Source organism: Camarhynchus parvulus, chromosome 1A, assembly GCF_901933205.1.
Source record: "Camarhynchus parvulus chromosome 1A, STF_HiC, whole genome shotgun sequence".
Taxonomy (NCBI): domain Eukaryota; kingdom Metazoa; phylum Chordata; class Aves; order Passeriformes; family Thraupidae; genus Camarhynchus; species Camarhynchus parvulus.
Window position 1 is genome coordinate 69427023 of NC_044586.1, and position 24023 is coordinate 69451045.

The 24023-nt window shown below is 50.3% G+C and overlaps 2 protein-coding genes across 2 annotated transcripts in view; one reads left to right on the plus strand and one right to left on the minus strand.

The window, feature by feature from the left end:
• Nucleotides 1–1434: 1434 nt before the first annotated feature.
• On the plus strand, nucleotides 1435–8557 carry MEST. Its single transcript, XM_030960001.1, has 11 exons — nucleotides 1435–1510; nucleotides 2193–2303; nucleotides 2700–2779; nucleotides 3162–3298; nucleotides 3546–3599; nucleotides 4476–4521; nucleotides 4822–4886; nucleotides 5812–5913; nucleotides 6759–6835; nucleotides 7250–7313; nucleotides 7695–8557. The coding sequence occupies exons 1-11, from the start codon at nucleotides 1435–1437 to the stop codon at nucleotides 7810–7812; spliced, it is 930 nt and encodes a 309-aa protein (XP_030815861.1). The 3' UTR covers nucleotides 7813–8557.
• Nucleotides 8231–24023, minus strand: part of COPG2 (coatomer protein complex subunit gamma 2) — a 29846-nt gene continuing 14053 nt past the window's right edge. Inside the window, 15 exon segments of the mRNA XM_030960000.1 lie at nucleotides 8231–8863; nucleotides 8865–8911; nucleotides 10149–10247; nucleotides 10355–10493; nucleotides 11952–12049; nucleotides 13379–13396; nucleotides 13399–13549; nucleotides 13691–13830; nucleotides 14554–14616; nucleotides 15140–15265; nucleotides 15782–15885; nucleotides 17838–17913; nucleotides 20005–20248; nucleotides 21950–22045; nucleotides 23369–23557. Of these exon segments, the coding sequence (XP_030815860.1) occupies nucleotides 8780–8863; nucleotides 8865–8911; nucleotides 10149–10247; nucleotides 10355–10493; nucleotides 11952–12049; nucleotides 13379–13396; nucleotides 13399–13549; nucleotides 13691–13830; nucleotides 14554–14616; nucleotides 15140–15265; nucleotides 15782–15885; nucleotides 17838–17913; nucleotides 20005–20248; nucleotides 21950–22045; nucleotides 23369–23557 (1674 nt within the window). The 3' untranslated portion in view covers nucleotides 8231–8779.

Consider the following 24023-nt stretch of genomic DNA (forward strand, 5'->3'; position numbering starts at 1 on the left):
TGGCTCCGCCCCGCCGGGAGAGCGCGATGGCGGCGCGCGGCCGCGGCAGCAGCTGAGAGCAGGTGGGAGCGGCGCGCGGGCGGCCGCGGCCACGCCCCCCCGCCGGGAGCGCGCGCGGGGGCTCCGCCCCGTCCTCAGGAAAGGGGCGTGGCCTGAGGTGAGGGGGGATGGGGGGTCCCGGGCTCGGGTTGTGGGCGGGGTCTGTTGGGGGTGTGGCCTCGAGGGGTGTCCCCTCAGGTGGGTGTGTCCCCTCAGGTGGGTGTGTCCCCTCAGGTGGGTGTGTCCCCTCAGTGGGTGTGGCCTCTCCCTTTGACCGCCATTGACTCCCTAAACCCGTTGGGGTCATGACCCCGCAGACCCCAATAAGCTCCTGACCCCCCCATGGCCCCCTCAGGCCTCCCACAGCCCATGGCCCCACTGGAGCCCCCCCAGTGACCCCATGGCCCCACTGGAGCCCCCCCAGTGACCCCATGGCCCCTGTGGACTCTTAGTGGGGTCATGCCCCTTCTCAGAACCCCATGAGTCCACAACCCCCCTTCAGACCCCTTATGGATCCACAGCCTCCCAATGACCCCATACTCCCCCTCAAACCCCAAATAGCCCACCAATCCCCCTCAGACCCCAAGGTGGACCTTTGCTCCCCCTCAAACCCCAAATGGCCTCACAGTCCCCCTCAGAGCCCAAATGAGATCGACCTTCCCTCTCAGACCCCAAATGTTTGCTGCATCTGCCACCCTGGGGACATGCAGGTTCTGGGAATGGGGGTTTTGGGGCCATGGAGGTTTATGGGAATGGGGGTTTTGGGGCCATGGAGGTTTATGGGAATGGGGGTTTTGGGGCCATGGATGAAGGGGTTTTGGGGCATGGGAATGGGGGTTTTGGGGCCATGGAGGTTTATGGGAATGGGAGTTTTGGGGCCTATGGGAATGGGAGTTTTGGGGCCATGAAAGTTTATGTGAATGGGGGTTTTGGGGCCATGGAGGTTTATGGGAATGGGGGTTTTGGGGCCATGGAGGTTTATGGGAATGGGGGTTTTGGGGCCATGGAGGTTTATGGGAATGGGGGTTTTGGGGCCATGGAGGTTTATGGGAATGGGGGTTTTGGGGCCATGGAGGTTTATGGGAATGGGGGGTTTTGGGGCCATGAAAGTTTATGTGAATGGGGAGTTTTGGGGCCATGGAGGTTTATGGGAATGGGGGTTTTGGGGCCATGGAGGTTTAGTTTTGGGGATGGAATGGGGGGAGTTTTGGGGCCATGAAAGTTTTTGTGATGGGAGTTTTGGGCGCCAGTTTATGTGAATGGGGAGTTTTGGGGCCATGGAGGTTTATGGGAATGGGGGTTTTGGGGCCATGGAGGTGGTTTCTCTGGACCTGGGGATCTCAGTGGGGGTGCGCAGCTCCGGGGTGACCCCGGTGTCCCCCCGTGTCCCCCAGGATGAAGGAGTGCTGGCTGCAGGTGGGGCTGCTGGGCGTGTCCCTCCTCGCTGCCTGCCTGCACATCCCACCCCCCAGCTCTCCGCTCCTGGAAATCCTCCGGGAGCTTCTTCACCTACAAGGACCTGAACATCTTCTACAGAGGTGACAGAGCCACCCATCCCTCAGTGGCCACGGGGACATTCCAAACCTGGGCCAGGTGGTGACAAATCCCTCCCGGTTTTTGCCATCCTGGACCCTGGGGATGGATCAGAACGTTTCACTGGGGAAAGCTGGATCTTGTACCTTGGTGGGAAGGATCCCAAGATGGATCTGTCCTTCTCCTCTGGGTGTCCATGGCTGAAATTGGGATTCCACCCCCAAAATTCTGAACATCCAAGGGTTGCTCCCAGGCAAAATCTCCCAGTACCAGCAAGTCTGGCTGGCCTTGGCCTCTGGTGGCTGCCCCTGCAACTCTGGGGCTCAGTTCTTTCCTTCCTATGGAGATCACTGGGACACAACATGGAAAAGACACTGGAAACCCTTTTTGCAGCAGCACAGAGGCTGCTGGAGTTAATTTGGGCTAATTAAATCCTTGTGTCAATTAAAAACCCATAGATTTGAAATCAATCCCTGGGTTGATCACGGAGCTGGTGAGGTTTCCAAAGGGAAGCTGTGGTGGGACTCAAACCCATCCTTAGTTTTGGGGAGCAGAGGGAGAGGTGGATTCCCAGTGGGATGGACTCAGTTCCTGTCCTAGAAGGGAGGGATTTTGGGAAGGGCTGGCTCCGGGGTGTCCCGTTGTCCCCAGAGATTCCAGCGGCGCCGTCGGCAGCTCGGATGTCGTGGTGCTCCTGCACGGCTTCCCCACATCCAGCTACGACTGGAGCAAGCTCAGGGGGTGGGATCTGACCCCACATCCCAGGATTTTCAGCTCCTGGGGATGAGCAGGCAGCACAGGAAGGGTGGGCCATGCTGCAGAGGAGAATTCCTGATTTCTGCTCGAGGTATCGCCGTTCTCCAGGATTTCACCTTGCTCCTCTCCCAGTGTGAAATCCAAGCTCTTGCCACATCCCACAGGAAAACAGCCACAAGAATTCCTTGGCTTTTTTGGGGGGGATGGTGGGGCTGTTTATTGGGGAATTTTGACCTGCTGCTGTTTTCTTGGAGCTGGCATGTTCTGTGGGGTGCTGGGGAGGAGCACGTCCATCCATGGCTGCTCACCCTGCCGATGTTTCCATGCTCTGCTCCCACTGGATGCTTTTCAAATGCATTTCTCCTCTTCCCAGATCTGGGAGGGGCTGACCCAGCGCTTCCACCGGGCGATTGCCCTGGATTTCCTCGGATTTGGATTCAGTGACAAGCCTGTGAGTACCCTGACATGAGGATTTTCATGGTTGCTTTCAGCCCAGCACTCTGGAAAATTGCTTTTTGCCATCCAGGAGAAAAATTGGTTTTCTCCTCCCATTCCCTCTGGAAAAGGGATAAGTCATTACAGCAGTGGAAGGGATGGGGAAGGCTTGTGGTGGATGGGTTTGATAGGACTCCAAAATGCACCCTGACCCCTCTGGAGCACGGACAATGCTCCCATGGCCTTGTGGACATCCCACAACCGCTGGGTCTGGGCTCACAAGCTGCTGCTTTCCATGTTCCCTACCTCCACATTCCTTCCTTGGGGCATTTCTTCTGGAAGCTGTGGGCTCCTGCTGGGTCAGGCTCTCACTGGGACCCCTCTCCCCCTTTCTGCAGAGGCCCCACGGCTACTCCATCTTTGAGCAGGCCACCATCGTGGAGGGGCCGCTGCGCCACCTCGGGCTGCGGCACCAGCGCATCAACCTCCTGTCCCACGACTACGGGGACACGGTGGCCCAGGAGCTGCTCCACAGGTCCCTGCCACCCCTCCTGCCCTTTGCTGTCCCCACCAAGATGATTTCCAGCAGATAAGTGGAAGGATGTGGTGCAGAATTCCCGTTTCCTTGTGCCTGAGGTGTCTCAGGGCACACCCAAGACTTCCACCCGTCTGGTTCCCAAAGGAAACGGAGATGATCCCACACAACTGGAGCTCCTGCTTGGTCTTTTCTCAGAGCCTGGAGAGGTCTGGTTGTGTTTCACCTTCTTCTCTGCTGTCCCCAGGTATGAGCACAACAGAACTGGAAGCATCCTGATCAACAGCCTCTGTTTGTCCAAGGAGGTAAGGTCTGTGCAGGGTGGGATGGGGATCCGTGGGATGGGGATCCATGGGATGGGAACCCTTGGGATGGGGATCCATGGGATGGGGATCCATGGGATAGGAGTTCCACGGGATAGGGATCCATGGGATAGGAACCCTTGGGATGGGAATCCATGGGAAGGGGATCCATGGGATAGGAGATCCATGGGATGGGGATCCATGGGATAGGAGATCCATAGGATGGGGATCCATGGGATGGGGATCCATGGGATGGGAACCCTTGGGATGGGGATCCATGGGATGGGGATCCATGGGATAGGAGATCCACGGGATGGGGATCCATGGGATAGGAGATCCACGGGATGGGGATCCATGGGATAGGGATCCATGGGATGGGGATATATGGGATAGGAGATCCATGGGATGGGGATCCATGGGATGGGGATCCATGGGATAGGAGATCCATGGGATAGGGATCCATGGGATAGGAACCCTTGGGATGGGAATCCATGGGAAGGGGATCCATGGGATGGGGATATATGGGATGGGAACCCATAGGATAGGAATCCATGGGATGGGAACCCATGGGAACCCATAGGATGGGGATCCATCGGATGGGAACCCATAGGATTGGAGTCCATTGGATGGGAACCCATGGGATTGGGGACCATGGGATAGGAACCCATAGGATGGGGATCCATTGGATGGGAACCCATGGGATGGATTGGCTTTCCCATCTCCACCACCCAAATCCCAAGGATTGCAATCAAGGTGCTGTAATTAACCAGGAGCATCAATCCTGGGGCTCCCTGGCATGGCACAGTGAAGGGGGACAGCCTGGGAGATGTGCAGCAAAACCCTTCCAGCCTTACAGCTCTGGTCTTTGCTGTCCTTCCAGGGATTTTTCCCGAAACAAACTACCCCCGCTTCATCCAGAAGGTGAGCTGCTCCCCTCTCCAGTCACACTGAACCCCAAAATCCCAAACAAACACCCCTTGGTGAGCTGCTCCCCTCTCCAGTCACACTGAACCCCAAAATCCCAAATAAACACCCCTTGGTGAGCTGCTCCCCTCTCCAGTCACACTGAACCCCAAAATCCCAAATAAACACCCCTTGGAGCGCTGCTGTCACACCCCATGGACACCTCAAGGGTCTGGGCCTCATGGGAGAAGCTCTCCATGGATTTATTCATGTATCTAATGCTGAGTTGTGCTCCCTCCTTTTTCCCTTCTTCCCAAGCTCCTCAAGGATGGGGGTTTGCTGTCCCCCCTCCTCCTGAGGCTCATGAACTTCTTCTCTGGAGGGTGAGTGGGGTCTCGGGGGTGCTGGGCACAATCCATAAGGTTCCTCTTCCAAGTGGGGAAGGGGAAATGCAGGAATGAGAAGGAATTCCTGGCTGGAAGGGTGGGGAGACCCTGGAATAGAATTCCCAGAGCAGCTGGGGCTGCCCCTGGATCCCTGGAATGGTCCAAGGCCAGGCTGGAGCAGCCTGGGATGGTGGGAGATGTCCCTGCCCATGGCAGAGGGTGGCAGTGAATGATCCTTAAATTCCCTCCAACCCAAACCATTCCATGGTTCCACACATCAGGGATTTGGCAGGGAGTGGCAGTGAATGATCTTAAATCCCTTCCCACCCAAACCATTCCATGGTTCCACAAATCAGGGATTTGGCAGGGGGTGGCAGTCAATGATCCTTAAATTCCTTCCCACCCAAACCATTCCATGATTCCATAAATCAGGGATTTGGCAGGGGGTGGCAGTGAATGATCTTAAATTCCTTTCCACCCAAACCATTCCATGGTTCCACACATCAGGGATTTGGCAGGGAGCAGATTCCCTGGCACTGGTTCTGGGGAGGTGGGATTGACACCTGGACCATTCCCTCTCCACACTGGCCAAGCACTTCAGTTTAATAATAAACCAAACAACTTTTCCCTGGAGATTGGAATCCTCCTTTCCACAAGTGTTGGAATTACACATTTCAGAGGCAACAAAACTCCTGCACAATTAGATTTTTGTATTTTTAGCAGTGTTAAAACCCCTTTTTTCCCCTCCAAAAAAGCCCTTTGAGTCCATCCAACACTTATCCCAACTTACTTGGGGGACATCTCGGCACTTGGAGTTTTGCTGTGGCAACTGAACCACTGGAATTTTTTGCCCTGGAGGAGTTTCTGAGTGGTTCCCTGACACAGCTGCTGCTGTGTCTCTCCTAATCCCATGGTTTTCCAGGCTCGGGGCAGATTTTGGGCCCTACACACAGCCCTCCCAGGCAGAACTCTGGGACACGTGGACAGCAGTGAGGAACGACGACGGGAACCTCGTCAGGGACAGGTACCTGGCATGAAATCCTGCAGCAGCTGGGTGTCACACCTGCTGTGAGGAGCCCAGAGCTCCCCAGAACTTCCAGCTGCTGCTGGAAAACACCCCTTGGAGTGTTTTGTTGGAGATGCTTGTTTTCGTTGGAGATCAACATTACATCCCAAGAAAGAGCTGGGGGTGATGCAGTGAGGATTCTCTGGGATGACACAAGGTTGGAGTTGGATCTGAGATGTGGATTTTTTCCTTTGGAAGTCAAGGGTTTGGATTTGGGGGAGTTTTGGTAAGGACTAGAGTTCAATCTCTATTTGGCAGGTATTTGAGCAGCATTGTCCCAGGAAAGATTTGACTCTGGATTTGAACCTTCTGGGCCATTCCCAGAAATCCCAATCCCAAATCTTCATCCTGGCAATTTTGGAAGGACATGTTTTGTCCAGTTTGTGGTTTTTAGAAGGCTCTTGTGCTTGAGTTGGTGGTGGTTGAGTTGAGCTCCTTGTATCCCCTTCCCCAGTGGGAGAACAGAGTCCCAGAGCCCAGGGATGCCGGTGTGGTGCTGGATTCCCACAGGAGACGCAAATCCCACCTGGATCCCATTGTGCCCACAGCCCCAGGAGCAAATTCCAGGGTGGGCAGCACCCACTGCATAACAAGGGCTTTTCCTTCCTTTCCTTCCTTTCCTTTCCTTTCCTTTCCTTTCCTTTCCTTTCCTTTCCTTTCCTTTCCTTTCCTTTCCTTTCCTTTCCTTTCCTTTCCTTTCCTTTTCCTTTCCTTTCCTTCTTTTCCTTTCCTTTCCTTTCCTTTCCTTTCCTTTCCTTTCCTTTCCTTTCCTTTCCTTTCCTTTCCTTTCCTTTCCCCCTCAGTATTTTGCAGTACATAAACCAGAGGAAGAAGCACAGAGAGCGCTGCCTCGGAGCTTTGATCTCTCCCTCACTCCCATGTGAGTAAGAATCCATTCCTTTCCTGCTCAGCAGTTTTGGCAATTGTTCCCCTCGCTTCCAGGCTCCTTTCCACTCATCAGCCTCTCATGATCCTGAGCTCAAACCCACTTGTGCGGCAGAGATAACATTCCCTGCTTCACAGATGTTTCTCTAAGTGCTGCTCCAGGCAAGTTGAGGAGCTTTTCAAGCCCAAAAAGTTGCAACCAGGGAAAAATTTGGGGCTTGGAGGCTGCACTTGCCCCCAGGGCAGCCCAGCAAAAGCCCATTCAGAGCTGTTTTGTTCAGTGCTCCACTGGAAGCTTCCCGAGCTTTGTGTGAGGAGGGAACACTCCTGCAGGTCTCATTGGGGATGTTCTCATTAATGAATCCGTTAATTGATGGCTACAAAAGCTCTGTCTGTGCTTCCCTTGCAGTGCATCTCATCTACGGGCCCCTGGACCCTGTGAATCCACAGCCAGAGTTCCTCCAGCTTTACAAGTCAGTCAAAAATGGGAATGTGCAGCTGGGGCTTCATTCCAAGGGCTATTTTACCTGGCTGTTCCCTCCATTCCATCCTCACGGAGGCTGTTTTTAATTCCCACTGGCACCTGCACAGCCAGGTGCTTCAGTCAGAGCACTTGGGAAGTTGCTTCTGCATTTTAGGCACCAAAACCAGGATTTTCAGTCACGATCCATTTGAAAACCACACGGGGAACATTTGTTTCCCGAGCAAGTCATCTCCTCCAAACTGACCCGAAGGAAATCCAGCACTTGCAAGGGCTCAGATGGAGCTGCCTCCAGGGTTGTTTATCCCCAAAATGGGCACAATTGAGTCTGCAGCAATTCCTGTGCTTAAGCCTTGCTCTGTTTTCCCACCAGGAAGGTGCTTCCCGTGCCCACAGTGTCCCTGCTGGATGACCACATTGGCCACTACCCCCAGCTGGAGGATGCCCTGGCATTTCTGAATGCCTACCTGAACTTCATCAACTCCTGCTGAGCTGCTGCAGCTCCGTTCTCACTCTTTGCTTAGAGTCAGGCTTTGGGAGCAGGAAAAACCGTGGATTTTTCTCTCCCCAATCCAACACTGTGCTCACACCTTCATCCTGGGCTGCCAAACTGAGTGAAATCCTTGGAGAGCTGGAAAAATGAGGGGAAAAGCAGGATTCTGACAGCTCTTCCAGCCCTGCACTCCCCTTCTCGCCCAGCTGAACTCAGAAGAGTTTCAATCGACACGAAATCAGAATTTCTTACTTCCTTCATCACCCTGACTTGGAAAGGAACAACCACTTCATCAGCAGGGAGAGGCAGGAGTTCCCTCACAAAATCCCTCCATCCCCTTCCCTTCCCCGTTTTCCAGATGGGATTTTTCCCAGTTTGAACCCAGGAAAAGGCTGCCCTGAGGTTTGCTTGTTACCTGACATAAAGCTCAGAGAATTGAATCTGCCTCAAGAGATGGAGTTTAATCTCTCTCTGTACATTGATTTTTCTGTGTGGAAGAAGAGACGGTCACAAAAATATTGCAAATCTGGAGGTTTGGGGTGGTTTTTACCAGTTTATGTTGGGAATTTAATAGCATCCCTTTAGGAATAAGGGGTTTTTGCTTTATAAACAGCCCTTATGGGATATTTTTTCTGTACTGGAGCAGACAGAATTAGAACAAAAAAATTCTATTTTATTAACAGGAATTCATAAGAATTCCACCACTCGAACCAGTGTTTATTTTCTGTTAATAAAAAGCAATTTGGACAAAAATCTGATTCCGTTTTCTCGCATCTTTTCTCTTCCCTGGTTGAGATGCCCTAAGTGAGGTGGGAACGGTGTGACAGTGAGGGAAGGGACACGGGCATGGCTCAGTACCAGCCACTAATGGACAGCATAGAAAAGATTTCCCAAACAGAGGAATAAAAACCCCGTGCAGAAGGACAGCGGGACAAAGGGACAGTTCCAGGAGCTCACTGGAAGCCTCAGCCCACGGAGGCCAGGATGACATCGACGGACGTCTCGTCCTTGCTCCTGACTGTCACCTGCATGGTCACACCGTCCCCGAGGAGCCAGCCTGGACCTGAGCAGCACGTCACAGCCACCTCTGTACACACCTGGGACAGAGCAACACGGAGAGGTCACTTGGGAGAGGCTCAGGGATCCACTCCTGAGCCAGGGCAGGTTCGGTCTTCAGCCAGGTTCTGCACGTGGCTCACATGCCCATGGAATGCTCCAGCTTGGAGAGCTGGGACAGGCCCTGGGGGTGCTGGTGACAGTGGCTGGATGTCCCCAGGTGGGCAAGAGGCTGATGGCACCTGGGCTGTGCCAGCCCCAGCATGGGCACAGCCTCGGGGCAGGGACTGTCCCCTGAGGGACACACCTGGGGACAGCTCTGGGCAGGAAAGTCCTGGAGGGGCTGGACAGGGTCCAGAGAAGGGAACGGAGCTGGGGAAGGGGCTGGAGAGGCTGAGGGAGCTGGGAAGGGGCTGGAGAACCAGGAGGGGCTGAGGGAGCTGGGAAGGGGCTGGAGAACCAGGAGGGGCTGAGGGAGCTGGGAAGGGGCTGGAGAACCAGGAGAGGCTGAGGGAGCTGGGAAGGGGCTGACCTGGAGCAAAGGAGGCTCAGGGGGCCCTTGTGGCTCTGCACAAGTCCCTGCCAGGAGGGCACAGCCGGGGGGGTCGGGCTGTGCTCCAGGGAACAGGGACAGGAGCAGAGGGAACGGCCCAGGCTGGGCCAGGGCAGCTCAGGGTGGAATCAGCAGGAATTTCCTCATGGAAAGGGTTGTGCAGCTCTGGCCTCTGGCACAGGGGTGGAGTCCCCATTCCTGGAGGGATTTCAAAGCCCTGTGGATGTGGCACCTGGGGACAGGGTCAGTGCTGGCCTTGGCAGTGCTGGGAATGGTTGGACTCAATGACCTCAGAGGGCTTTTCCCACCTAAACCATTCCATGGTTCTAGGAGAAGTTGTGGGTGTTGCAGAGCAGCTCAGGATGTGTCTTCAGCTGCAGGAACTCGGGAACAAGGCACCCCCACAATCACCCTTCTGAGATAAGCTCAGGCATTAAGGGGTTAAATTCTGTCTGCTCTGGAAGCTCCCAAATCAGAGATTCTCCCCCATTCCCACAGGTGGAATTCCCCCATTCTCAGAGCTTGGCCTGAGCACATCCAAGACAGAGGTCTCCAAGTCAGGACCAGCTGCATTCAATACACTGGGGTCACTTCGGAGAAAAAAAATCTCTTTCTACAGAGAAAAAACTCCCCAAATAGCAGCAGGGTCTCCTAAACCATTTCCCTTCATTTAGAAAAATCCACGGGGACACAGAAACATGAAATTCAGCAGCAGGAAAACTTACCAGCCAAGTAGAGGGTGTGAGAATTTTTGTTTTCTGGCACTTTATCTGACCTCTCACAGGGCTGCATGCCCAGGAACTTGATGATGTTATTGACAGCTTCTGCATTCAGAGATTGAAGAAGAAAATCATTCCAGGCAATTATTTATCACACTAAATCAAACCCCAGCCTGGCAGGTGGGTGATCAATAAAGGAGGGATTATCTCACCATCCAGGGTTTTGATGGAGCTGAGGGCAAAGGTTTCTTCTTTCTCAAAGTCATCTCCCACCTCCTCCCAGGCAGCTGCAAAGTTGGGCTTTAGAACCTTCTGGAGATGATCAGACACTGTCACCTCCAAGTCTTCCAACTGGGAGGAAAAGAAAGGGAAATTTTCAGGCCAGTTATGGAAATAATCCTCACCTTGGAAAGGGAAAAAGAGCCCACAGCATTTTGCCAAGGCAATGCCTGGTTTTAATTCCAGGAGAACCATATCATGATAGCTTCTAAAAAGAGAGGAAATGGTATTTATGGTTATTTATGGGGAAATAGTATTGATTTAAGAGGAGAAATAGTATTGATGATGAATAAATAAATAGTATTTATTTATTCATCTACAATCCTTAAAAATATTTACACAAAACATCTGTGAGACTAAAGGAGAGCAGAAAATGAGGCCATCACTTGGCTCAAAGCCTTTGCAGCCCCTCTTGGCCTTCTTCCATGGAGAACTTCCTCAGAATCCATGGAATTCCAGGATGGTTTGGGTTGAAGGGTCTTGAAGATGATCCAGTGCCACCCCTGCCATGGCAGGGACACCTCCCCCTGTCCCAGGCTGCTCCAGCCCCAGTGTCCAGCCCCTTGGACATCGCAGGGATCAGGGGCAGCCCCAGCTGCTCTGGGAATCCCCTCCCAAAATCCCACCCCAGTCTCCCTCTCCCAGGGAATTCCCTCCATTCCCAGCTCTCCCACCTGGGATTGGATCCATCCCCACCCCGACTCCTCTCTGGGAAGGGATTTGGGATCCGGGGGCTTCACTGGGAATCTCAGGGCTCCAGGAAGGGTCTCCCTTCCCTTTTCCATCCCCAACTTCCATAAAAATCCCTCGGGATGGATTCTGAGTGTCCCAAATCCCAGAATGGTTTGGGTGGGAAGGGACCTTCAACCCCATCCCATTCCAATGCCACCATCCCAGGCTGCTCCAGCCCCAGTGTCCAGCCTGGCCTTGGGCACTGCCAGGGATGCAGGGGCAGCCCCAGCTGCTCTGGCAATCCCAGCCCAGCCAGGAATTCCTCATTGCCAAGATGCCATCCATGCCTGCCCTCTGGCAGTGGGAGCCATTCCCTGGGTGCTGTCCCTGCAGGCCTTGGCCCCAGTCCCTCTGCAGCTCTCCTGGAGCCCCTGCAGGCCCTGCCATGTGCTGGAAGCTCTCCCTGGAGCCTTCCCTGCTCCAGGGGAACATTCCCAGCTCTCTTCAGAAGGAGCTTTTATTTCCTCCAACACTTCCTGAAATCTGACTGTATGCCCATCATTAATTAACAAAAATCCAAATGTTTGAGGTGGAAATATTGCAGCACAATTCTGAAAACACACAAGGGAAGTTATTTCTTCCTTCTCTCCTCTCTGTCCCCACAAATTCCATTCCACAGGGCCACTAAAACTTTGACAGCAATGAAGCTTTGGGGAAGGATCTAAAAATGACATTTTACAGAATTTTGCTGTTTCAGGCACATTAATTGATTTCAGGATTGAGAGGAAACTTAACCCAGCTGTCCCATTTCTCTCAAATGAGTGAGAATGGGGAACAGGGAACAAATGCTGGACTCACCACATACTCATCCTCGTAGCCATCCTCCTCTGGCACCCCCGTGCTGGGGTCGCAGTCCCGCACCGTGAACTTCATGGTGCAGCTGAAGGTGCAGGCGACTGGCAAGAGACACAAATCCTGGCTAAATGGGGAGATTCCTCTGCTGGAACCCTCTCTTCCCACAAAGAGGCTGCAAAATCCATCAGGTTTGCCCCAGGAATACACATGTGCCCAGGACAAAGCACTTTAATATCGTTTTTCCCTTTGATTTTAAAAGAAAGGCCAAAGGAGGAGCTCAGCAGAGTTCCAGGGGTAACAAATCACTGACTCCAAATGCTGCCATGAAATCCAGCAGCAGCCACCAGGAAAAACTCCATGAGGATTTCTGACAAATGGAATAGCATCCAAACCAACAGTTTAGCAAATTCAGATTAGTTCTAATCGTCCCTGGTATTAAAAGAATTGAAAAATCCACTCCACTGGTAAGTCACGTTAAATAACTCATATTATATAATAAGTCATGTTAAAAACCCAGCGGTGTTTAAGTGAGAGTAAGAAAAGAAAGGGAAGTTTCACGTCCAAGAAAATCTCATTCCTATATTTTGTAGTAGTTTCTGATTCTCTAAGGAGAGGAAAAATTTAATTAGTCCATTAAATAAAGTCTGAAATTAGGAATACTTTTATTCTATCTGCATTTTCCTTTGAGTGGTTCTGTTCTTAAACACTACAAAACATCCAAGGTTTTAAATGTGTTCCTCTCACTGATTCCAGCCCATAAATCTGAGTTCCCATTACCTGCATGCTCTGCAATCCTCTTTAACACCCCATCTTTAATGCTCCAAGAAAGGAGGATAATGATAATTATTTATAAAATAATTAAATAATAACAATAGCAATAATTATAGAATATTACCAGTGATTATTTATAAAAATTATTTTGCTAGAAAGCAGCACTTGTGACACACTGTGATGGTTTTGTATGGGAGGTATTTATGGGAGTGATGTAAAAGATTCTGTGTAACAGAGTTTGTGGAACTATTGAGAAGTTGTACACATAAAAAAGTATTCTACAAATTTTATTCTAATTCTTATTACTCTTTCTTTTACTTACTGTTCATAAGTTTTTCTTTATACCCTTTTAAAGTTTTAAACCTGCTGTACCTTCATCCTAATCCTATCTCCCAACAAAGATTAAATACATTAATAATTACCCAATGCCAAACCCACCACACTCTTTAATACATTAACCAAAAAAGCATTAAAATTAATGAAATCTCGAATTAACAAACCAAAAACCACTACACAAAATTAGTATTTCCACCCAGCTCAAACTAAAACCACCACACACAGAAAAAAGAAAAATCCAAGGACCTCAGGATGAACCCAACCCCACTGCTGGCATTCCCCAAACCCTTCATCTGAGGGATCTGTGGGGCACAACTCCTCACCTGCAGTGGGGTCATCCTGGGGATCCTGACCAGGGTGTAGCACATGCCAGGCTGGTTGTAGGCCAGGCTGGGAGCTGGGATGCAGCAGATCACATCATAACCCTCTGATGGCTCCATCTGCACCGTCACTCTCTCCAGGAGCTGATCATTCAAGGTGTTTGTGCAGTCAAACTGCAGCAGCAAACACAGGGAAAAGGATTTGCAAACATTTCCTCATCCAGAGCTTTTCCTCCCCACACCAAATCAGCTAAAACCCTCCATGGCATGCAGCAAATTCCCTGGGTTTTGATCAAAGAGGGTGGGTTCTCTCACCTGGAAGACGATGTGGGCTGGGAACACGTGTTTGATGCAGCGAACAAAATACTCTGTTTCTGCTTCTGTGAGCTGCACTGGCTCTGAGGATTTGAACAAGGGACCCAGGCCCTTAAACTCTGGGATGGCTGCCAGTTGTTCTGTGCAGGAAGGAAAAGAGGATCAGCAGGGCCAGGCTCTGATCCTGTCCTCATTCAACACTTCAGAGAACCCCAGGATGGTTTGGGTTGGAAGGGACAGTGAGGATAATTCAGTTCCACCCTGACACCTCCCACCGTCCCAGGCTGCTCCAGCCTGGCCTTGGCCATCCCAGGGATCAGGGGCAGCCCCAGCTGCTCTGGGAATCCCTTCCCAAAATCCCACCCCAGTCTCCCTCTCCCAGGGAATTCCTTCCATTCCCAGCTCTCCCACCTGGGATTGGATCCATCCCCACCCCGACTCCTCTCTAGGATGGGATTTGGGATCCGGGGGCTTCACTGGGAATCTCAGGGCTCCAGGAAGGGTCTCCCTCCCCTTTTCCATCCCCAACTTCCATAAAAATCCCTCGGGATGGATTCTGAGTGTCCCAAATCCCAGAATGGTTTGGGTGGGAAGGGACCTTCAAACCCATCCCATTCCACCAAAACCATCCCAGGTGCTCCAGCCCCAGTGTCCAGCCTGGCCTTGGGCACTGCCAGGGATGCAGGGGCAGCCCCAGCTGCTCTGGCAATCCCAGCCCAGCCAGGAATTCCTCATTGCCAAGATGCCATCCATGCCTGCCCTCTGGCAGTGGGAGCCATTCCCTGGGTGCTGTCCCTGCAGGCCTTGGCCCCAGTCCCTCTGCAGCTCTCCTGGAACTCTGGACAGCCACAGATCTCTCCTACCTTGAAATATATCCTGGCGTGAAGGAGCCACTTTCTCAGGTTTGCTGGTCACCAGGGCAATCTCTGTGGAGAAAAAGAGCAAAGCCTTTGTGCTCTGTCTCAACTAAACCATGCAGGAGGTTGAAATGCCATTAAATTTCCATTAAATATTCCTTATATTATCCTCCTTATATTTATTACACTCCCTGTATATTTCTCACACTCTACTGCAAACCACTGCCAGCCTGGCTCCTCACACACTGAAATATCTTTTTTTTTTTTTGTGTGGAAATACTGGATTGAAAGTAGAGGAAAAGAAGTCTGAGTTATGAGGAATAAAGCACACCTTGGTCCTCAAAAGCCAGCAAAAAAATTAAAGGAGGAAAGGGCAGGAAAAAAGAACACCAAAGCTGGTTGTGCTAAGTGAAGATGCTCAAGCATTGTGCAAGGACATGGAAGAAAGCCAGAGAAGTGGCTGAGAGCTCCTGGAGTGGCCTTTTCCAAAGGCTGAGAACCAATAAATGCTGATTATGCACAGATCTGTCCCTGCTAATGAGATCAGGGCTCTGAGCCTTGCCTCAGCCCTTGCCATCAGTCTGGGGGTTACCTGCTTTCTGCTCCAAGATGGGGGCTGTAGCCAGGGGAACTGATTTCATGTCAAAGGGTTTCTCTGAGGGCTCCAGGGTGTACTGGTGCAGGGCCTTCTCCATGCCAGGAACAGACACTGTCAGCCCTGCAGAGGAGAAAGGCAGAAAAAAATTCAGTTTGGAGAGCTGGAACTGCCCCAGGCACTGCTGATCCACAGGAAACCCAAACCAGGCAAAGCAGAAAAAAAAGCTGCTCTGAAGGTGACACAAAGTTGCCAAGTCTAAACAGCTCATTCCCAAGAATCTTACAAGGATTAATTAAATCCTCTGCTCACGTGAAGTTTCAATCACAGACAAAGTGTTTTTATAACCAACCCTCATCCTCGTTTTGGAATGGGAAAAGATGGAGCAAAAACCAAGAAAGGAAAGGCCAGCTCACACTCCTGGCTCCATTTCCCAGACCTTGCTTCCCACATTTACATTATTTAGGATTCTCAGAGCAGTGTGGCTGCCCCTGGATCCCTGGGAGTGTCCAAGGCCAGGTTGGACAGGTTTAGATTGCTAAATCTTCCACTCTCAGCACAAGTACCAGCAGGGAAGTGCCAAGGCCGTTAAAAACCTGTGAAAGAACAGCTCTGAGGGGTTTCATTTCTCTCACTGACCATTGAAAATGTAGGCAGCATTCAGGGCCAGCTGTCTCTGCTGCAGGACATTCAGGTAGAACGTTGCCCTGTCCCTGACTTCGTCGTCGCTGTCCATCATGCACCTGTTTGGGGACAAGGGGACAAGGTCAGAGAGCTGAGCTAAAAATGGCACTGACAAAACTGCCTTTGATACTGCAGTGACTGCCAGAGCTCCCTCCAGGGATTTTCAAATTCTGCAAAAATGTGTTTGTGCAACACAGGAGTTGGGGTAATTTCAATTCAACCATTAACACCACATGGCTTGAGAAGAAACATGAACGAGTGACATGGGAACAGCCAACTCTGGAAACACAAATGTCATTCCTGAGTAACCTGGATAGGAATTCTCTCGCTTCAAGGGGTGTTAAAAATGCTCACGTGGAGAAAAGCTCTGTAGAGGGAAAGTGACTTTTTATATGGGCAGAAACTGATAGGACAAGGGGGAACAACTTCAAACTGAAAGAGATTGAGGTTGGATGTGAGGAAGAAATTCCTGTCTGGGAGGATGGGGAGGCCTTGGCAGCTGCCCCTGGATCCCTGGAAGATGCAAGGCCAGGCTGGATGGGGCTTGGAGCACCCTGGCACAGTGGCAGGGGTGGCACTGGATGAGTTCCAAGCTCTTCCAACCCAGAGCAGTCAATGTCTCTGATTTATTACCCCTGAGCAATGTCCTCAGACCAAATTCCCATCACGTGTTTCCCTGACTGATCCCATCCTTCATTCCTTGGGCTGCTTCCTTCCATCTCCCTTCCTCCAGCAGGGCTCTGCTCCCCCCAGCCACACAGGGAGGGTGACAGAAAATGTCCCACCCCCAGCTGGGAGTGCCAGCCCGGAGCCCTCATCAGCCCAGCTGCTGACATTGTGTCAGCCACCAGCCCCAGACCAGCTGCTGTGACATTGTCTGCAGCATCACCTCAAGCCACGTGGACTTGCAGAGTCCCCAGTGACCCAGCTGCTGTGACATTGTGTGCAGCCACCAGTGTCCCCCAGTGCCAGCCCACTGCTGTGACATTGTCTAGCCACCAGTCCCCCAATCAGCACTGCTGTGACATTGTCTGCAGCCACCAGTTCCCCCAGTCAGCCCAGCTGTGGACATTGTCTGCAGCCACCAGTGTCCCCCAGTGCCAGCCCAGCTGCTGTGACATTGTCTGCAGCCATCAGTGTCCCCCAGTGCCAGCCCAGCTGCTGTGACATTGTGTGCCACCACCAGAGTGTCCCCTCAGTGCCAGCCCAGCTGCTGTGACATTGTCTGCAGCCACCAGTGTCCCCCAGTGCCAGCCCAGCTGCTGTGACATTGTGTGCAGCCACCAGTGTCCCCTCAGTGCCAGCCCAGCTGCTGTGACATTGTCTGCAGCCATCAGTGTCCCCCAGTGCCAGCCCAGCTGCTGTGACATTGTCTGCAGCCACCAGTGTCCCCTCAGTGCCAGCCCAGCTGCTGTGACATTGTGTGCAGCCACCAGTGTCCCCTCAGTGCCAGCCCAGCTGCTGTGACATTGTCTGCAGCCACCAGAGTGTCCCTCAGTGCCAGCCCCAGCTGCTGTGACATTGTCTGCAGCCATCAGTGTCCCCTCAGTGCCAGCCCAGCTGCTGTGACATTGTGTGCAGCCACCAGAGTGTCCCCTCAGTGCCAGCCCAGCTGCTGTGACATTGTGTGCAGCCACCAGTGTCCCCTCAGTGCCAGCCCAGCTGCTGTGACATTGTCTGCAGCCATCAGTGTCCCCTCAGTGCCAGCCCAGCTGCTGTGACATTGTCTGCAGCCATCAGTGTCCCCCAGTGCCAGCCCAGCTGCTGTGACATTGTCTGCAGCCATCAGTGTCCCCCAGTGCCAGCCCAGCTGCTGTGACATTGTCTGCAGCCACCAGTGTCCCCTCAGTGCCAGCCCCAGCTGCTGTGACATTGTCTGCAGCCACCAGAGTGTCCCTCAGTGCCAGCCCAGCTGCTGTGACATTGTGTGCCACCACCAGTGTCCCCTCAGTGCCAGCCCAGCTGCTGGGACATTGTGTGCCACCACCAGTGTCCCCCCAGCCCCACTCACCTCTGCAGCAGCACCAGGATGCTGGGGAGCAGATTCTCATTCTGGGCCCCAAACTTGGCCAGAGCACTGACAGCAGCTGCAGAGAGAACAGGGAGGTGTCAGAGCAGCCCAAGTCCTGCACAAACTCATCCTCCCAGCCCTGAATTTCCCATCTGCACAGCTCTTCCACCCCATAAACCTTTCAGTGACAGGACTCCACTGCTCCTGTATTTCTACATGGAAACAGTTCTGTGGTCAAGATCAGCTTAGCAGCTCTGGAAACCAGCTGGGGGAGAGGCTGCTTCAATCTGCTTTCTAGGAAACCCCTTTGGAGGTTTTCTCCCAAATTTGTCCTAAACCAGGACACTCCTTACTACAATGATCTCAAATCTCATTTCCAGGTTGAGGAAAAGGTGTGATAATTTAATTTGGAAGGAATTTGAGATGGGATTTTTGAATTGTTCTTGATGATGTGGTTTATTTTTTACATAGGTAGGAAGGGTGAATTTGGTTTATATTGTTGTAGTATGGTTTAGAAGGCTACAAGATTCTGTTTAAGGATCTATTGACTCATAAAACACTGTTAATAAGGAGATTTGTGGTTTTGACTTAATCTTTAAATATTTTCTTTTATGGATTTATGTTACAGTGTAAGCTTTTTTAGTTAATTATGTTATGACACACAAACTTACAGTACTGCATTCTGAACTCTTTATCTCTGTAACTACTTTTATTTTTTATATTTTAACCTTTAAAAGTCTAAACTTTACTTAGTTTAACATGTCTCTGCTCGAAACTACAAATCCACATTCTCACTTTTAGCACTTCAGTTTGGAAGTTTTTTCTAAGGTCTCAGATCAAATCTTGTGTTTAATTCTAAGCTTTGGCAATCCCCAAAGTTCTGAGAGTTCTTTGCATGTGGGATTCTAACAAAAAGGCAAGGAGCCAGAATTGCAGGGCTGGAGCTGCACTCAGCAGCCCTCACAGCCTCACTCCCCTCTCAAAGGACTTCTTGAGAAACCCTTTTGGAGGTTTTCTCCCAAATTTAACCTAAACCAGGACACTACTCTAAAATTTTCAAATTTCATTTCCAGTTTGAGGAAAAGGCAAGGAGCCAGAACTGCAGGCCTGGAGCTGCACTCACCAGCCCTCATAGCCTTGTTCCCCTCTCTCAAAGAGGTTTTTGAGAAACCCCTTTGAAGGTTTTCTCCCAAATTTGCCCTAAACCAAGATACCTTACCACAATTATCTCAAACTTCCTTTCCAGTTTGAGGAAAAGGCAAGGAGGCAGACCTGCAGGTCTGGAACTGCACTCAGCAGCCCTCACAGCCTCGTTCCCCTCTCTCAAAGAGATTTTTGAGAAACCCCTTTGGAGATTTTTGCCCAGATTTACCCTAAACCAGGACACCTTTCCAAAAGTTTTGCATTTCATTTCCAGGTTGAAGAAAAGGCAAGGAGCCAGAATTCCAAGCCTGGAATTCTCACAGCCCTCACAGCCTTGTTCTCCAGCACCACCTTGGGATCCTCCTTGGCCAGCAGGTTTGGGATTTTGGTGGCCAGCACGGTGTGGAGCTGCTTGAATCTGCTTTCTAGAGAAACCCCTTTGGAGTTTCTAGAGAAACCCCTTTGGAGGTTTTCTCCCAGATTTACCCTAGACCAGGACACTCCTCTAGAATTTTTGCATTTCATTCCCAGTTTGAGGAAAAGGCAAGGAGCCAGAATTGCAGGTCTGGAGCTGCACTCAGCAGCCCTCACAACCTCACTCCCCTCTCAAAGGGATTTTTGAGAAACCCCTTTGGAGTTTTTCTCCCAAATTTAACCTAAACCAGGACACTACTCTCAGCCCTCACAGCCTCATTCCCCTCTCTCAAAGAGGTTTTTGAGAAACCCCTTTGAAGGTTTTCTCCCAAATTTGCCCTAAACCAAGACATAATTATCTTACTACAATTATCTCAAACTTCCTTTCTAGTTTGAGGAAAAGGCAAGGAGCCAGAATTGCAGGTCTGGAGCTGCACTCAGCAGCCCTCACAGCCTCACTCCCCTCTCAAAGGGGTTCTTGAGAAACCCCTTTGGAGTTTCTCCCAAATTTGCCCTAAACCAAGACACCTTACCACACTTATCTCAAACTTCCTTTCCAGTTTGAGGAAAAGGCAAGGAGGCAGACCTGCAGGTCCGGAGCTGCACTCACCAGCCCTGACAGCCTCGTTCTCCAGCACCACCCTGTTGAAGATGAAGCGGATGTACTTGGAGGGGCAGGGGGTCCTGGGCCCCTCCTTGCCCAGCAGGTGCAGGATCTTGGTGGCCAGCACGGTGTGCTCGCAGTCCTCGATGAACTCGCAGAGGTGAGCCAGCCCCGCCTCCTTGCTCTCGGGGTTCTCCTCGATGATGCTGATGATGCAATCCACAATGGCTCTCTTGTACTCAAAGCCACCCTGGCAAAGGGAAATCAGGCACACTGAGCCTCGCATTGGAGCGATGCTCAGCTCCTCCACGCTTCACTGACTGCTTCCCCCGGAGAAAAGAATCATTTGTACAAACTGGGGGGAAAAAATGGACTGGGTGACCTCACAGGGCATTCCCAGCCCTCTGAGCATCCTCAGCATTGGGATTTTAGCTTTTATGTTTTTCAATCCCTGTACTGCTTTAGGGTATAACTCTGAATTCCATATACAGTGTTAGTTACTGTCCTCACATTTTGGTCAGGCAAAACAATCCCTCTAGGCCTGAAACTCAACAACACCCTACAGCCTCAGGCCCTGAAAAGTATAAATAAAAGTGATTTTTATTGGAAACTTCATTACCTGAAGCTGTAACTGGAGGATTAAACCTTGAAATGTAAATGGACCAAACTTTTAATTGTCTGAAAAACTTGTGACCATCCTCCATCTTGGGTGTAGCCCCTTGGAGGCTTCTGACTGCCCAAGGAGTGATGCCTTAAGTTCGATATTTCCTATTTTCCAGATTCTGTGCTGCATTATGTGTAACTCTGAACTTCATATCAAGTGTCAGCAAGTTCTCCTCACAGGTCAGTCACACAGAACAATCCTTTTCCAGCCCCTTGGTTTTTGGGCAGCTTCAGGCCCAAAAAGTGCAAACAGCAGGGAACTGAGGAGAGCAGTCTGGGACAGCAGAACCTGCAGCTGTAACTGGACAATTAACCCCAGTATGGAAATGGACCAAAACTTACAAAAGTGTGAAAACTCATGACCAGGAGTCCATGCTGGGTGAAGCCATGGCCGGGCTCTTGCACTGCCCAAGGTGTATCCATGGAGGCCTTTAATAAATCCTATTTTATTCTTTTAACTCTGTCCAGCCTCTGTTCTAGGTAACCTCTGTACCTATTGAAGACCTTTAATAAATCCTATTTTATTCCTTTATTTTTATCTAGCCTCTGTTCTAGGTGGCCTCTGTACCTATTGAAGACCTTTAATAAATCCTATTTTATTCCTTTATTTCTGTCCAGCCTCTGCTCTAGGTAACCTCTGTACCTACTGAAGACCTTTAATAAATCCTATTTTATTCCTTTATTTTTATCTAGCCTCTGTTCTAGGTGGCCTCTCAAGGCACCAGGTGTACCTACTGAAGACCTTTAATAAATCCCTATTTTATTCCTTTAACTGTGTCCAGCCTCTGCTCTAGGTGGCCTCTGTACCTATTAAAGGCCTTTAATAAATCCTATTTTATTCCTTTATTTTTATCTGGCCTCTGTTCTAGGTAGCCTCTCAAGGCACCAGGTGTACCTACTGAAGGCCTTTAATAAATCCTATTTTATTCCTTTATTTCTGTCCAGCCTCTGCTCTAGGTAACCTCTGTACCTACTGAAGACCTTTAATAAATCCCTATTTTATTCCTTTATTAGCCTCTGTTCTAGGTAACTGCTGTACCTATTGAAGACCTTTAATAAATCCCTATTTTATTCCTTTAACTCTGTCCAGCCTCTGCTCTAGGGAGCCACACCAAGGCATCACCAATTCCCAAGCATTTCACACAGGTCTGACCCAGCAGGAGCTGCAATCACTCAGCCCCACCTCCCTGTGCACCCACTGACAGAAGAGACCCTTCCCATCACCGAGCAGGTCCAAATCTGCCAAAATGCTGCCCAAAGCCCTCCCCAGAGCAGGTGCCCCACGTACATCATCCCTGAGCATGTTGGAGAGGAAGGTCATCATCACGCTGTGCTTGCGAGGGTACTTCTGGCACAGGGCACTGATGGCCTGCACGACCACAACCTGCAGGGGACACACAAGGACGTGGGTCAGGGGCTCATTTCCTGGGAAAAACACAGCCTTTCAGCTCAGCTTGTCACCCTGAGGGATGAAATCCATGGACAAGGAGAAAAATCAGGTGGTGGATTCTCAGGGTTTGTGCCAGGGTGTGCAAGGCCTGGCTCTGCTAAAAAAATGGAATTTAGGATGGAATGTGTTAACTCAAAGTCCTTCCTTTTCCTTTTCCTTTTCCTTTCTTTTCCTTTCTTTTCCTTCCTTTCTTTTCCTTTCTTTTCCTTCCTTTCTTTTCCTTCCTTTCTTTTCCTTCCTTTCTTTTTTCCTTCCTTCCTTCCTTCCTTCCTTCCTTCCTTCCTTCCTTCCTTCCTTCCTTCCTTCCTTCCTTCCTTCCTCCCTCCCTCCCTTCCTCCCTCCCTCCCTCCCTCCCTCCCTCCCTCCCTTCCCTTCCCTTCCTTCCCTTCCTTCCTTTTCCTTCCTTTTCCTTCCTCCCTTCTCCAATTTTAATTTGTCACTTTCTGTCATTAAAACTCTTTGCAATTTCAACCTTGTCTGATACTTATTTTTCTCATAAAAACAAGGACTTGAAGCAGACTGATTTTGCAGAGCTGTGCTCCTCATGATGTAACAGGTACAACTGAACCATCCTGAACCAATTTCTTACCAGTTTAGTCACTATAAAACTTACAAATTAAGTAGAAATTCATAATTAACACAGTTTCCTAACTGTGCACCAATTTCTTACCAGTTTAGTTACTATAAAACCTACAAATTAGGTAGAAATTCATAATTACCAATTTCCAAGCTGTGCACCAATTTCTTACCGGATTAGTCACTACAAATCTTACAAATTAGGTAGAAATTCATAATTAACACAGTTTCCAAACTAGATTAGTCACTACAAATCTTACAAATGAGGTAGAAATTCATAATGAACACAGTTTCCAAACTATGCACCGATTTCTTACCAGTTTAGCCACTGTAAATCTCACAAATTAGGTAGAAATTCATAATGAACACAGTTTCCTAACTATGCATCAAGACTGATGTGATATAAACTCACTTAAAATCCTTCCTGCTAAACTCACTTAAAATCCTTCCTCCTTTCTAACACAATCAGAAGGAAGTCCAAGGTTTGCAGGATATTGCACAGGAGCCAGGAATCCACCAAATGATATTTTTCCTTCCTTGGAGCAAGGCATACAAAGATAATTAAGCTGAAAAAGAAATTCTGAATTTTATCCTGCCAGATTAAACCATCAAAGCTTCAAACAAAACAAGAATGGGAGAAAAACCTGCAGCTGGAAAGAGCAGAGGCCTCCAAGGGCACACCTTAAACTCATCTGAGATTTCTGACACGAAGGAGGAGATCTGTTTCATGAGCCTGTCCACGCTGCTCTCGCTGCCAGTTTTGAGCAGGGTGGTGATGGCCAGCGTGGCAATGCTCCTGTTGGAGTCTGTGATGAGGTTCTCCAGGTCCAGGTTGCAGGCAGTGACTGCAGATGGATGTTTCATGGCCACCTGCAAGGAATGCAATTACAAAATTACTGGGAGGTGTAACGTCCTGCAGGTCAAAGCACTGGATGCAAGCAGAGCTCAGGGGGTTTGGTTGCAGTGTTTTAAATGGATTTTAAGTTACAGCTTGTGGGTTTGAGTCTATAATTTTTGCTGTTGTGTAGCTCTGAAATCAGAATATCTCCTTCAAGTGATTTTGTAACATTAAATATCCAGCTACAATCTCACAGATTATCAAACTACAGCTTGCTCTATCCCCGTGGTCCCAAAATGAGCAAACACAGCCTGAATGCAGGAAAGATTTCTGTCCCACCAGGAGGGCTGGCATGGAAAAGCCAATTCTCCAGCATGGAATAATTCCAAATAAAGTCATCCCAAGGGCAGCTGCTCTGCTTGAGGTAACACAGCCATCATTAGGCACTGCTGGCTGGCTCTGACCTCAGAGAATGAAGCTTTTGGAGGTTTTGAGGCA

Bases quoted from the DNA above. Each gene is read 5' to 3' on its own strand.
- MEST (XM_030960001.1), top strand. From the start codon at position 1,435: ATGAAGGAGTGCTGGCTGCAGGTGGGGCTGCTGGGCGTGTCCCTCCTC. The intron at 2,780-3,161 runs GTGAGTACCCTG...CCCTTTCTGCAG, and splicing joins TTGGATTCAGTGACAAGCCT to AGGCCCCACGGCTACTCCAT. The intron at 7,314-7,694 runs GTCAGTCAAAAA...TTTTCCCACCAG, and splicing joins GAGTTCCTCCAGCTTTACAA to GAAGGTGCTTCCCGTGCCCA.